Here is a 15,963-nt window from a genome sequence, read left to right as displayed (position 1 = left end):
TTAATAAAAGAGACGGAGGTATTTCTGGTCCTATCTGTTTTCAAAGCCGGGATATTTATGAGGGTGGCGACACTCTTTTTAAAGTCGATTAAAACCTTGAAGTTAGAGGTGAATTTAGAGCTAAAACTTTGCAGCTCTAACTCCAGAGATGTACCACAGTGAAGAGCAGGCTGTGTGTTCCCTCCTTGTATGTGATAAATACTTGGTGGCATGTATTTATTACTGTGTTTTTAATTGTGATGGAGAGAGCTGTACTTACTGGCATGGTCTGGCTGCCGTGCAGGGCACCGATTGCAGACTGAGCCTCAGTGTGTGTGGAAAACTTCACAAAGGCGCATCCTGGAAGAAAGAACAGATGCATGTCACAGGCACATAGGAAAAATAGACGCACCCACGCATACACACAGTTCATACATTTATCATGTAGATATTCAACTGAGTGAGGATTTAAAACAATATTAATAAAGAGTGTTGAATTATATTTGATTCCGCAGAAATCACTGTGCAGTCAGAGGCTCTCGTTGCACAGCGTGATGCCACACTCCAGGCATTAGGCAGGCAGACAAGCAGGGAGAAGCTGCAGGCTAAAGATTGCACTGATGAAGCAGAAAAGCATGCTATTTAGCACCACATGCCTGTCTGTGCATATTAACTACGAGCTAAACTGACTAAACTCAAACAGGGAACCATTTGAGAACAATCTATCGTCCCTCTAACAGGATGTCCAAATCAGTATTTTTAAATATGAAAAATAATCTCCAAAGGCCAGAAACCGCAGTGCTTCTTACTGTGACTATTGTTACATCTATGAACATTTAATCACTTTTGTCATTATAAAGTATAAAGTGAACTATCCAACACTAATACCTCATTACTCAGAGTACTCTCTTTATAATGTAATGATTTACACTAGTATGCTGTTTTTATGTGTCGTCCTCATCACATCAATAAAAGCTCAATGTCAAATTGTACATTGATATATTATGTAGGAAAAATGATTAGGTATCATCACAATTTTTATATATTATCACAATTATGTTACTATGTTACCTCATTATGTCCATTTACTGACTTTATCCAAGGTTTTTTTTTATTCTTTTCTCTGGATGTGATATAAGGTAGAGAGCTATTATCAAGCAAACTGACACACATTATCAGTGACGTGTGTGCAGATAATAGACCCCCATCCACTCTGTTTTTAAAAACAGAAAAGGGCATAATGGCCATTTCAGACCAAATGCGATATGCAGTGTGATCGCTACTGGGTTCAGGGGTCTGGTCAGCAGAGTAAAGATCAAAATAAGCAGTTTTTACAACTTAGAGCTTGTCATGTAGTCGTTGGCAGGTGGGGAGTGCTCAGTTTTTTGCAGTGTGTGTTGACAGGAAGAAAGATGTGTCTGTCCTGTGCTGAAAAAAAAGTGCTAGCACTTGCCCTGCAATAATAGAGAAAGTGTTGAATATGGTGAGAAGCACCACAGAAATGTTTGATGCTCCCAGTCAGTGGTCCTGTGGTGACAGGAGGGGTCACTGCCAAGTTTTGTCCTACAGTTCATTTCAGATGCATAACATTTCAACTTTTCCTCTATTTAATTTTCTGTGTCAGGATGGATATCTCTGCACTTTGCTAGCCACTGAATATAATGAATGAATCTGTTTCTGTTACAGAGGAGCAGTGGATACTGACCCACCATGTCCTCTCATGATTATACCCTATGTCACCTAATTTCATTTCATTTTAAGTTTCTTTTTCATTATTCAATCGTTCATGCTTTATTCTGCTTATCATCTATCCTGCTTGACCCAGTCACCCTGCCATTCTTCCTCTCTTAATGGGCCTACCCCTGTGGATACCAGCCGATCAAGATGCCCATTCAGCTGTCAAATCACTGGCCCCTATTGAGAAATGGATAGAAAAGAGCCAAAGCTTCTGATGACCTGTACAAGGTCTTTTCTACAGTAGTGCACACTCTATAGGTACCACTGTCATGTCAGGTGTTTAACTCTTAATTGTTATGCCTTCTTTGCATTTTGCTGAAGTAAACTAAACGTGTTTGTTAATAATAAACTAAAAGTGTGCAACAGTTAAGTGAGCATAAAACATTAAAACTTACTGCACATATTTCTGTGCAAAAAAATGAGAAAATATCAATTGGTTTGCCTTTTGGCATTAAAATGATCTTCAAAAGTACTACAAAAGGCATAACAATAGATATGACAGTATGTTTAAGAGTGTAACAAATTCAGTTGAGACAGTGGACTCAGATAAGTACAAATGTATTGCAGAGCCACAAAGAGGAATAAAACTTCCCTTGGCTGTCCCTATTCTCACAGTAGGGACATTTAAATTGTTTTGACATCCATCTTTCTCTTCTCCTCCTCCAAACCACTGCAGAGTCGGAGTGCTTTGACTTCAAACCCCTTTAGATATAATTCCACAACAATATCCATGAGCACTGGTCAGGGAATAAGGCTGTAAAAACATGAAAAACTATTCATCTCTTCGCTGTTTGCTGCGTGTCACAGAGATGCAATGTCTCCAAAAGTTTTGGCAATATTAAAGACATCCTGCATGGATTCAACACTTCAGAAACAGAGTTAGAGTAAAAGACAGCTGCAGAGAAAAAAAAACAACAAAAAAGCAAAAAGCTTAAAATTCAGACAGATGTTTGCTTGAATTAAATGACTTCAATATATTCTAAAATAAATCAACGAACACAAAAAACAGTAAATTAGAACAGCAATGTTACTACTAAAAGTTTTCGTTAGATTTTATTTATTTATTTATAATATATTTAAAATAAGATAAGATAAGATAAGATAAGATAAGATAAGATAAGATAGGATAAGATAATGGTGGCCTCTGTCAATAGAAAGACTTGATTTGTGATCTGGCCTTTGCATTGTAATATAGATCATCAATTTACTCAAAAACTTTCTTATCTATCTTAAAAATGAATTAATATTTAAATTGTAAACCCTATTGTAAACAAGCTGAAACATGTCTACTGCCTCCTAATGGATACCCTTTGCTCTGCAATAATTCTGACTCATACGGTACATATATGGTAGTTATTTCAATTATTTATTTCTATTTAATTTTGGTAAAGGGTCAAATAAAAACATAACATTAAAAAACATGCTATCTTTTAATTTATTAGAAGTGAAAAATGCATTATGTAACTTTCCAACTTTAAAACTCTGCATGCTGGACTTGTTTGATGGGACAGTGACATCTATAATGTGCATTTCTGGAGTCCTAAGGCTCAGAAATCGCGCTATACAACTTTTTCATTCGGGACGCCGCAGGATATTGCAGCTGAGTTTGGCTTTACACATGGCGTCACACGCTAGCAAATGGACATAAACACACCACCATTGTGAACATGCACTGTGGCTGACTCAGCAAAGAAACGCAAGAAGACATTATTGGAAAAAGTGTGTGGGCGGGTAGAAAGACAGAAGATAAGACAAGATTCAAGATAACACTCTTTTACTGGCTGGTGAAATCTCACTGCTCAAGCCGAATTAGCCGTCGATAGGGGGCGCATCACTGAGAAAATAGAAAAAGTTCTGAAGTGTGTTTTTAAAGGGTTAAATGAAAAGAAAAAGACTAATAGATTGTACTCCGTAAACTTGTAGAAATATATTATATATCCAATATTGCAACTCTTGAATCTCTTTTTCAAATACTCATTTTAATTTTTAAGCCAGTAATACTTTTCAATATATTTGAAACAAACAACAACAAAAAAAAAATTTAATAACACTAACAGGACTAATCACAACCTGAAAAGGCTCCAGACCCTTAGAGCCTACATCAATGATTATTCTGGATTTCCCTAATGCACATGGCACATGGGTAAGGAATAACTTCTTAATGCTTTTTTAAGAAAACAATACCAAACTGCAGTATGCACAACAGCTTAGCTCTGTGGTAAATTTCACTTTCAGAGTTATAACAATGCATCACCTCAGCTCCAAAACATCTGAGAGGATGCAACAACAACAAAATAAATAAATAAAAAATAAAAACTATTTTAAATGTATTGCTGGCATCATATTCAAAATGAGCAGCTTTAACAAAAAACTCAGCTGTAACAATAGACATTGGTTTTCTTTTGCAGTGTTCTTAATTATACATGTTTTTTAAGGTGACCTGCATATCATTACATCGTTTGTAATAACATTTTATACAGCATCCAAACTCTCAGGGCTGCTTAGTGCCTCTCATTACCAACTAAAGTCAGACATAAGCAAACTGCTGCTTGTTGTCTTGCACATCAGAAAGCATAGTGTTCAAACATTTCTAATTATGTAAACATGCTACTTGACCTATATATGATTCATATGTCACACATAAATTATATAGTCTTGCTGATGTAGACACACACACACAGTCACACTCAATTGTCTCTAAGTGGCCTAAATAATTCTGACAGCTGTATCAAGGCTCTACCTTTGCTGTTTCCATCAGGACCTCTTAGGACTGTGCACTCCTCGATGACTCCGTATGGTTCGAAGAGGCGGTAAACATCTTCCTCAGTCTGCTGTTTGTTCAGCATCCCAACAAACAACTTCCTGTCTTCTGAAACAAAATAAGAGACACAAGGTTACATTACTGACCTCAATTATGAAACCAATTTGAGAGGAGGCTGATAACATGAAATATTGTCATTACAACAGCAAGGTGTTAAAATGAAATCTCTTTTTCCAAAGAAACAAACAAGTAAACATGTTTATAATATGCGCACAGGTACTGTGGAGTTTATTCAGTGAGGTTTTGGCTGGAATCACGTTCTTTTAGCTCTTTCCTGGCACTGATCAATCTCTAGTATAAGTGGGTTCAGTCCCATATGGGCACATGTGCTATAGCTGCGAGGGGTAAATGTGTGGTCAGAGGCTGGGATAAAGAAAAAAGAGAAAGGAGTGAAATAAGAGGTTTCACCCACACACACATACACATGCATTCCAACCCAAGACAACGAGTGAATCCTTGGTCATTTAAAAGCATGACCTAGAGGGGCCCCAGGCAGCTCCAACCTCCTACACACCAAGCTGCACTAGCTGGAAACTCAAGTTCTCTCCTTTTACTCGCTGCCTCTGCTCCCCCATTTATTCATCTATCTAATCCTTCTCTTTTTCCTGCTTTCCTTTTTCCTCCCGCTGATTCTACATTTTTTCCCCCCCTCATTTTTTTCAACTGCCGTCCTCCCTCCCTCCTTCTCTTTATCTCTCTCTTACTCTACTAATTGCTGCTGATCCAGTGTTTTTTTGTGTAGCCAGAGAAATATTTCAGTGTGCTTTTCAGTGAACAATGGCGTGTCTCTCCAGCGAGCGCCGAGGGCTGTGAGACATGCCATGAATAACGCTGACTTTTCAATAGATAGCCTGTATACTATTGAGTCCTGTTAAATGCTGTGGGATCTGATCTTTACCTTGACCTGACACACTGTGTTTACTGATGTACTCTGGCACTGTATGATTAATGCTACTGTGCAGCGTGTCTCAGCTGGCAGCAGAAGCATTAAAACCTTCCCTTTATACGGGTTGTTTCTCCAACTGTGACCCGTGAAGTCACAGTGCAGAGACTGAGTGAGAGACGGGACTAACAGCCACTGCTGTGAAGCAGCATAAATCCCTGCCAGAAGTTTTGCCTAGTGTCACGGTGATCTGTGACGACTACTCAGTGTGTCATGCGATTGTTTTTCCTTGACCCAAGCACGAGCTTATACCCCCAATTCCAGCAGCGGGCCTGGCAGAGAGTTTATGTGGACATGGCATCCAGCGATGGTTTCACCACTCAGCACCATCAGTGATGCACCTTTAAAATAATCACCCGTGTCAGAGCGTTGTCTAGGGAGGGGCGTCCCTGGTGCTGGTTCCTTATTGCAAGTGGCAGGATCAGAGGCTATGTATCAAAATGGAAGTGATGCAATGTGACATCTGTCAGGGTGGATTGGAGAGCATTTATCTGCAAAAAAAGGAAAGCCCTGAACTGGAAAATGAAAGGCCAAGATGGTCCTTCCTTTTGCTGGAGGGAGAATATAAATTTTGAGGTTGGATAGGGGAGATGAGTCAAGGATGGGGGGATGGGGCTGAGATACAAAGATTTTTCCTGAAATATCACCAGACCACATCTCATATACAGTCCTGTGACACAGACAGAAAGGAACACTGAGTCACTCACATTACCACAGTTTCCTTTTAAGTCCTTTCTGTTCATGCTTTGGCTGTAAGTGGGTAATAGGGGTGTGACAAGTACTGAAACAATCCATGACTGTTATCAGTTTCATATGACAATCATCACTGTTAACAGCTTACTTTTGATACATCTAAAAAACACAAGGCTTCATACATCCACCAGCTTATGGCTAACTGTTTTCCACCTGCAGTTGAATGGAATAATATTTAGAGGGCATCAAGTATAAAGGGACCATTGGTTGCTATATATATATATTGCCTCATTTGAACTCCACAAAAGCCACAAACGCTGGAGTCATGTTTAGCCTGCTATCTTCCTGCATTATGCCTGATGTAAATCTGAAATATAGGCAGGAATTGACTGCAATGAATGCAAGGTGTGACAATATGCTGATTTCCTTTCTTACAATATTTAACAGGAGATCTGTGACTGAGAGAGAGGTGGCATACATGTTCTGCAACATAAATCCGCTTTGAAAACAAGCGAACAATGCAAGAAAGCAAATAATCTAAGCAATCTCTTTTTCACTGTCTAGGAGTCTGCGCTGGCTGCTCTCAACTAAAATGCTCCATTGGGAATTCAGGTCTTGTGTTCATCACCAATAGAAACATTATCTCATTTATCTACAACAGCGCAGCACAGGGAGTGTGCAAATAGACACAAACAGAGTGCAAAACACCTACGTTTACACATATCTAACAGGGGAAGAAAAACAGAAACGAATGAGGGACAAAGAAAAGGAGAAAAAAATTACAGGCAGAAACCAGAAACTAGGATACCCTTGCTACACTGATGCAGAGGATTAGAGATAACAGCTCTCCCACCATGACCACACACATAGTATACACATGAGTGCATGCCCCTGTGTTAACTATCTTGTAACTACACAGTATTGACTTTTTCTCACAGACCTGTGTGAGTACTGCTGACTACTGCTGTTGCCAGCTTCCATTCACCAATCGCAGCAACACAACAGCGTCCAAAGCCACTTTATCTGATTTCAGTTATACCGCTTCTAATTGCTAAACTGCTGCTAGCTGCAATTGCAGTTACTGCTAATCGCTCGCTTAGTCGCTGCTGAATTACAAACTGCAAAACACCATAAATAATCCTGTTTCAAACTGTATTTTCACTATTCCACTACTGTAGTGTAGGCTATAAGATATTGGTCTAATCTAAACAGAGAAAGCATAATATTTAATTTTGGTTCTGTTGTAAGCATTTTCATACTGATTCTGACTGATAGTCTTTATCCGGACACATTTTTACTGAACATTAAATCAAAGCTGAAATAAATGCATGCATGCAAAAAACAAACAAACAAATAAAAAGAAAGAAACTGGTATTAGTATAGTGAGACTGTGTCGATATCATGCATGACCAATGCACTTTTTAGACCAATTTAAGTCTCATATTGAGGTGAAACCACAAAAAAAGGAGGCAACACAAGCATGTTTAAAATGATGTAATTGCAGTTTTTATGTCTTGTCTTTATTTTTTATGTGATCGTTTGAAAATCACACTCTAACCTAAACATGAGGGCTAGAAATAGCTGAACATCTTACATCATGGCTCTAAGTATTTAGAGATCTTTTCTGATTTTCTGGCACAAGATTGCCTCCATTTTTAGCACTGATGCTATCCGTGTGTGAGCTAATGTCTGTAATAAAACCATTTTAAGTGTTATTATCATTTATCCATTTTATTATGATTATATTTTTACCTCCACAGGTTGCTTTTGTGGACTTTACAAGGCTATTGCTTCTGTTACATTTTTCCATGCAGCAGTTTTTGCTCTGTTTATGATTCCAAGACTAAGCCCTAGAAATAAAGCAGATTAAATTTTCTCTGCTTTGCTGATGATTGCCTCAGTTGCTTCAAAGCTACATTTCTTCTTTGCTCTTGCCCTCATTGTCACATTGATTCAGTTGTGGTGCAACAATGTTTTTCAATGCAAATTACAAATTTGGTGAGTGTCTGTATCCAATCATGCCTAAAAGCTAAAAATGAAACTGAATTCAGTCTTTTAAGAGCACCCGTCCTGAATATGCAGTGTGATCTCAATTTGATTTTCTCTGCAATGAAAGGCAGTGTCTTTCTCATATGACACTACTTTGAATGTACCATCCAGCCAAAGCGATGGCATGAAGATTGTTTTCTCCTGGATAATATATTTGCTAATCTCAACTCAATGTTATTCAAATAGCATTTTTCAAACACTAATGTAAGTGCTTCACAGAGTAAAAGCCAAATTTAAAAGGAAACAAGTATAGAAGTGATCTGACACATTCTGTACTTGTGGAAACATTGATACGTGATTCATAGCAAATATTGTTTTTTTTTTTTTGCTGCCTAAAGAATCTGCCTGTTTACTGGTACACTTCAGTAGTCAATGTCTTCTACTGTACAGATCTCTAAAAAAAAGACACCTTCTTATGCCTCTTATAAGTGGTTTTAATATAACAAGCCTAGTTAATAGGAATATTGTCCTAAATTCTTGGCTCCACAGTATTTGATCTAACATATAATGACATCACATAAACCATTCAGGGGTCCTGTAATAGTCATCATATTTACTGTGAAAACTGTTCAGCATGCTGACATTAGAATGCACTTACAGCTCATTCTGCCAGAGAGCTGTATGCAACATCATTGTGACACACCTCTGGTGTCCCGAAACTCACCCCGCCCCCATCATATTTAATTTACTAAACAGATGCTTCTTTGGAATAAATGAATTGGAAATTAAACTCCAGAATAATAATCTGGCAGTGAGCTACCTTGTTATACTTACACAAAATTGCTAGGTCTAGTTAAATTCTTTCTAATCAATTTAAGTTCTTCAGTGGCAAACTAAATCAGTAATATTTTATATCTCAGTTCTGCTGTAATCTGACTATTGCAGCACATGCATGACAAAAAGCACCACACTTATCTTCACTTCTTTCCATGAGCATGTGTTCAACATTTCTAAACACATTCTTTTACAAAACAATGTTTATTTCTACCGGAAGTTTGAGGGATCTGCAGCTCATACAGTACGCATACACCATCTGCACCACAGACCACTATGCTGGAGACTTATTACATTGTGTTCCATGATTACACTGCTGAGGATTTGGACAGTCAACTAAGGCTTATGGAATAGCAATGGGGCAGAGTATTAGTTTTTGGAACAGAAGAACAAAGAGAGAAAGAGAGAATCAGGGTGAGCAGAGAGAAAGAATGAGCAAGAGGGAAGAGGCAGAGAGAGTGAATGTGTTTGGGAGCCAGAGTGATGTGCAATACAGTAAGATGCTGGGCATACAGTCCTGCAGTCCTTGATAAGCCAGGATGGATGAAAGAGTAACGCCACCGGAGTTGGTAAATCATTGTCAGTGGTATGGAGGTTGAGGGAAGGACAGAAGATGGAGGAGAAGCATGCAGCTTGAGTGGTAGAGAAAGCATACCAGCTTCTTTGGGCACTCTGGTTTTCACATTTCACATGTCGACCTCCTTCTCAGTTGTTGCAACGGCAAGAGAGAGAGAATGTGGAGGGAGTGAGAGGGGTATTGTGATAGACGGAGAGCGTGTGCCGTAGAGAAAAAGTACTGTCAGAAAGATGGGAAGGTTGCTATGACAACTACTTATACAGCGGACTGTCAGTCATGTTTCATTGGAGTTTGGAGAGGAGGAGATGAATGAAGGGAGGAGAGGAGTTGGGGAAGGAGGGGCTGGCATCGGGTCATTTTTCCATCTGTCTGCTGAGCTGGAGTGTAAATTTGACTGTCAGGCTTGCAGATAAGGACAAATTATGAACAATATTAGCTGGATGATAAAAGGGAACAATAATGAATGGATAAATATATTAAAACCAAATGAGATAGCATCCAGGCAGAAAGGGGGGCCCTGAGAAGCCATCCAGGTTTTGTCATTTGGAGGGGTAGATAAGAGCTGGAGAGAGGACATAGGGGGGAAAGATCTACCATATTACAACTAGCTACTGAAGCATACTTCCTTATTGAAAGAAAGGAAGAAAGAATCTAAATCACTGTGTGGAGGGAAACATTGCAGCCTATTATGCTTCTCCAGTGAGCAGGATGCCACACAATAACAGTGTCAGCATGTGTTCAAGCAGAAAAAACATAGACAGAATGGACTGAAATTAATTAACCCTACGAGATCACAGTGCTTAGCCAGTGGAATTTAATCCAATTTATTACATATACGGATCTAACTAGGGTTGTTTTGAATTAATGAGATGGTGTACATGAATGTGTGTCCTGTTGTGTTTTGGTGTGCTAAGAACATCCTTTCCATCAGTAATAGGAGTGGCAAGGACCAACGATGGAGGGAGTCTGAGGTTTGGCACGGCCTTAGGGTAAGAAACCCCGGCCAAATTAACTTCTGAATAATGAGCCCTTTATGTACTGCATTACAACCAGAAAGACAATGGCGGCATGCTTTGTCTTAACGCTGGAATGATTTCAGAAAGAACCTGGATTGCAGGTTCCACCCGCACACCTTTAACTCAGCAAGAAAAGTGGGTTGATGGAATAGTTTGCTTTCCAATTTCTAAACTAAATTAGCACTCCTGTGTGTATGCATTGTATCTGCAGCTGTCTTTTGAAGTGTGCATTCTAACACACTGAGTTGACAGCACAAACCGTAAAGGCCTACCATGCGCCCGCCCTAATGAGGTAGCTTATTAGTGCCTGTTTCCCTCACAACTTCAGAGATGTTGCTTGGAAACAGCATCGCAAAGGAAACAATATTGTAGTTCTCTCTGAAAAGCCATCAAACCCAGAGCTCCCTGATGTGCAATTTCCACACTTCTATGGAAACATATCTGAATGAATAAAGAATGAAAAATGGAATTGACTGACTGATTAAATATAAATATTAATTATATTATATTTTATGGTAATGCTTGCCTGGGTAACCCATAACATCCACAGCCATCTGTGTTTTCAGTCTATAATTCATTATTGACACATCTTCTTTAACAGCAGACCTGCTTCTTGAACTCACACAGCACTTGTATCGACACTGGATTGATTTCATGCCATCATTTCTTCATTATAATGTCAAAGCTGCCCATTGGTAGCTCAGCTGTAGTATACACACCGCTGCATAGCCACACAGCACTGAATGCAAGGCTGTAATAAAAACGCTGCAGAAATAATGCAACCCTCACCGAACATTTTACTAGAAATAGGTTCTTTTCGCTGTGTTTCCATGTAACTACATAAAAAGACAGATGCTTTTTTGATAATATACATACTGCATACAAGTATCTGTAAAAATGATACAAACACACTCTTATGCACAGACTTAGATAAACAGAACATATTCCAAATAAAAGCATCTACATCAACAGGGACAGAAGCAGGAAGACGTACAGTATGTACAGTTATTGGTGCTCTGTATAATAGCAAATATTACATCAAGAAGCAAAACAGCTGCAGCAAACAAACATCACAGCAATGAGTAGGAGGCTGCATTTGGTAATGGTTGCATCATATGGCTTATGGCGTTTTAACTGGGCCAAAGAGCTTGGAATCAGACTGTAATGTGTTAATGAACAGCAGGCTAGCAGGAAACGAGAGCTTCTGCATTCCTACAGTACACACGGCCTCAATGCACACTAAGATTCCATCTCAGAAGGGATTTGGAGACCAGTGATCATGAATTCACTCTGAGCCTCCGGCAGATACAATGATGGATATTATATATGACACCTGAAAGACTCACCCAAGAGTATCTACATGCTCAGATGCAAACACACACACACAAACACACACACACACACAAATAAAAAAATACACATACAGCAAGAGCAGGACCCCCTGTATGTCACTCCATAGTCTCCAGGGAACTCCAAAGATTTTTTACATTAGTGTGATCTAATGGCTCTGTTCAGTGCTTCTGGCTGGGAGATTTCAGATGCATGATGCCCCAGCTGGAAGCCTTGAACATATAGTTACAGGCCTGCAACTTGGTTCTCCATTCTATAAACTGTAAAAGCTCTGAGGTGTGCAAGTGCGTAAGTGTTTTCATGCATGGGTGTTTTCAGCACTCTTACTTTCTGTTGCAGTTAAAGTGAGCTTGTCGTCCAGCTCAAGGCTTACACTCAAACCTCAGAAAAGAGCAGAATGGCAGTAGAAAATGCTTAAAATATTTTATCTTCACTGTATACGTCTCAGCAAATTTACTCTCAATATGATAACAAATGTGAAATATTACTCACAGCTTTGTGTCGACTTCAGTGCATTGCAGCTGTGGTCATAAATCCTGGAACTGCTGCGCAACGTGCATATGAAGCTACTGTACATAAACATTTACAATATGGCATAGCTATTTATATGGTCTGCTTTCATAATGCCATCTGAAGGGCATTTTGGCATCCATTATGTTACAAATTTTCTCCCCCACATTTTTCACCACCCCATTTATTGCCATTCTTCCTTCCCATCCAGATAGTGTTTTCATACAGTATAATGGACCTTTTACCTTTGGCAGTTTTTAGCACAGTGCTAGCCTGTCTCTTAATTATCTTCTCATTGCTTCACTGACACTGATTCATAAAAGTGATGGTGGATACACCCCCTTGGCCAACCCCTTCAACCAACCCACATCTCCCACTTTTTATTTCAATCCCCTTCCTTACATTAAGGTTTCTCATCTTTTGGACATTTTTTTTTTGTTTGTTTTTTTTTGTTTTTTTTGTGTGTGTGTGTGTGTCTTTCTCTGTTCCTCCACATTTTTTGACCTTTTTGCTCTGCTTCAGTGCCTCAGTCTTTTTTCTTTTTCTGATAGTACTTAGTGATTATTTTAGAATGGCTAATGGGTTACCTTCCTGGTAACTCATTAGCCTTCATGGTTGTTCTCAAATAATTACCTTTTTGACGTAAGGAGGGAAAAAAATGGACTACAGCAAGAGACAACAAACTTCATTATACACTGAAGCAAATTGGGTCTCATCTGAAAACTTGCCCTTATTTATTCTGTATCCTATTATAAGCCCAAAACTGCCATTTATAGCAAAATATGACCCCATGCAAACTCAGTCTCACAAAAAAACCTTAATATTATTTATGTCTGAAACCTACTTGTACAGTAAAAGAGCACAAATATAATAATATTTCTCTTTGCAGTATGTTCTTTTTTTTGTGCTGGGAAAGGTTCAGATGAAATGATGCTAACTTAACCTATGCATGTGAAAACTTGGAGGGACAAAAAAGTACAGTTTTTGGAGCCTTTAAAATGTAATTTTGAAATTTCTGAGCACAAAGGCAGTTCATGTAATTCAAAATACAAATATATTATTATTTTAACTTAGAAACTGCATAATTTTACAGTTTTTGAACTTTATTAATCTTTTCTTTTTAATGAAACTGTAATGTTTTGTGCATATTCTGGTGTGAGACTGTATCACCCATGTAGAGAGATAATGTCACCAGTCATAGTGTAGCTCAATTACCATAGTAAAAACAAGAAAAGTGAGAAAAACAAAATAATATGCTTTTTTTTTTTTTTTAAAAAAAAAAAACAAAACAAAAAAACCAAAACAAAACAAAAAAAAGGAATCTGCAAGTGAGAGAACAAAATGAATGGGAGGAAGCTTAGGGGATATAGAGCAGGGTGCTATGCCCAGCTCCAGCTCTACAGAGAGTGAGGATGTACCAGAATACTGGCCATCTCTCTGAAGCTTTGTCTGCAAGAGCAACTGAGCTGGCAGATGACTCTGCTGCACACGGACAAAAGAGGCTTACAGGCCACCCTGCATGTCAGCTTTACCCTAGCCAGCAGTGTGAGAGCTGTAGGGGAATATAGGGTGCACTCGAGCACTCACCTGGCTAGACCTTGTTGAAAGCCGATTCCGATTTGCTCTATATGTGTATGACATCAGCTTTGGTTTGCAGAAACTCCCACTCAGTACGGAGTATTTTTTTACTCTAAAAAACCTGCAGTGTTAACAGCTTTGAGATAGTGGTGATGTATGAGGCAAAGCTGCAAATGCAAAAATAAATACATAAGCCCTAAAGCATGTCAGTAGTATACTTGTATATTTATTCATTTCCATATTATTAGTTGGATCGGATTTTTGATAGGAGGAAAGATGCTAAACTTAGTGCTTCTACACTTTTTCTGCCATGAGTTTTTTGTATGCACGGCCTCTGTAATGCTGATGTGACTGCAGGGGGAGAGCCTAACCCTGTCAGTCACACTGACAGCCAAGCTGTCTAATCTGCTCTCTTTTGGTGATGGCACACTTTAATTAGGCTAGAAGGTCAATCAGCACCTTTTCAGAGGATGTGATTGTACTGAAAGCTTTTCATAATCCAGGACAGCCATAGTGTTTTAGGAGCCTACGGCAAGCATATGCATGAGGCTGCCCTACACTCTTTTCTCATTTTTGTTATCCCTGCTTGTCTGAATAATCACATCATCTCATATTGTATATTTTCACAGAGCTCTGCACAAGGATACTAATGAACTGCTGCAGGTCTCCACTACATATCTTGCACTGTATTTCAGTGGTGATGAAAATAAATGAGAACAATGACTGAAGGTATGCAGTGCATCAACAAGGACGCACATACTGACTGCCTTGCTGCTGAAAATAGTGAAAGTTATGTCTTTTATTATCAGCATCAGATGAAAAGTTTGCAAAGTTTGCAGGCAGCATCAGTGTTACAGGGCATCAAGTGAAACAGCTTCACACATCTTAGAAGAAGGTTGTTCTCTTACACTACATCCGTCAGATAATTCACTGCAGTGAAATATAACATGCAAGAATGATCACCATTACAATGACATTGCTTTTCTCTTCTATTTTGAATTCCTCTGAAATCTGTGCACCGCACTCTTTTTGTGTAATATGTCATGAGAAGCTCTGCCATTTAATCAAATCAGGTATTTTGTGTTCTTTTTTGTGTGTGTGTGTGTGTAAAAAGATGCACAGACATGCATTTAAAATACAGACAGTGGCAACTGCATTTGAATGAGTCTTAAGAGATTTTTTTTTAATAAAACACGCAATTTTGCACACAATTATATGAGGAGTGGCCAGCCATCTTCCTGACAGCCCATTTGTTTTCATTTCTAGGATATTTTTTTCAAGCAGAGCAGAAAATCGGGAACAACGGAGGAACTGTGTCTGACATTTTTGCATTCCACTGGCCGTTTCGGAGGAAGAAGAACATTGTCAACTGGGCTGCAAGATGTCAAACTCGAGGGATGAAAGCAGAAGAGACCTCACTAGATGGCTCCCCTGAAGTCATTACTGCCATTCAAGAAACAAGGCACTGAGCAAGTGTTGATTATTTAAGGGATTTTTTAATAACTAATCTTGTGAGAGTAACATGCATCAGATTTATTAGATCTATTTATTGACAACGTGCATCATCCTAAGTACTCTCATGCATAAATATGTATTTTAAAGCCTTCACTGTGTTGATGAAACCACTGAACTGTAAAGTAACCTTACGTTTTGATTTTCAGTGCAGAAAGTCTTATCAAAGAAATGAAATATGATAGATAGTGCAGAAATTCCAACCTGTCAAGCTTGTACCTAATGGCATTACGCTGCAAAAAGAGTGACTTTTTCCTTTCATCAGACTCAGAGTATCAGGCAGATGGCCTTTTCCTCCAGCCCTCTATCTCTTCTTAGCTCTCACTTTCTCTCACTGACAAACCTAACAGTAAGCATTTTAATTCCCCCTGACCTTTACTGATCTCACCCAGGCAGTTTTGCCTATTGCTTAGGGCCAAAACAA

The 15,963-nt window shown here is 38.8% G+C and overlaps 1 protein-coding gene across 6 annotated transcripts in view; it reads right to left on the bottom strand.

Moving 5' to 3' along the window:
- celf5a (cugbp, Elav-like family member 5a) overlaps nucleotides 1-15,963 on the bottom strand; it is a 188,293-nt gene that overhangs the window by 40,254 nt on the left and 132,076 nt on the right. For 4 of the 6 annotated variants that reach the window (XM_042006156.1, XM_042006159.1, XM_042006158.1 and 1 more), the window contains exons 4-5: nucleotides 4,457-4,585; nucleotides 260-339 (exon numbers count right to left, since the gene is read on the bottom strand). In XM_042006156.1, coding sequence (XP_041862090.1) covers nucleotides 260-339; nucleotides 4,457-4,585 — 209 coding nt within the window. The remainder of the gene's footprint in view (nucleotides 1-259; nucleotides 340-4,456; nucleotides 4,586-15,963) is intronic. The other 2 variants (XM_042006157.1, XM_042006161.1) reach the window with 1 other exon arrangement.

Source organism: Melanotaenia boesemani, chromosome 14 (assembly GCF_017639745.1).
Source record: "Melanotaenia boesemani isolate fMelBoe1 chromosome 14, fMelBoe1.pri, whole genome shotgun sequence".
Lineage (NCBI taxonomy): Eukaryota > Metazoa > Chordata > Actinopteri > Atheriniformes > Melanotaeniidae > Melanotaenia > Melanotaenia boesemani.
Note: the sequence above shows the minus strand (reverse complement) of the source record. Positions and strands in the feature narration are given on the sequence as shown.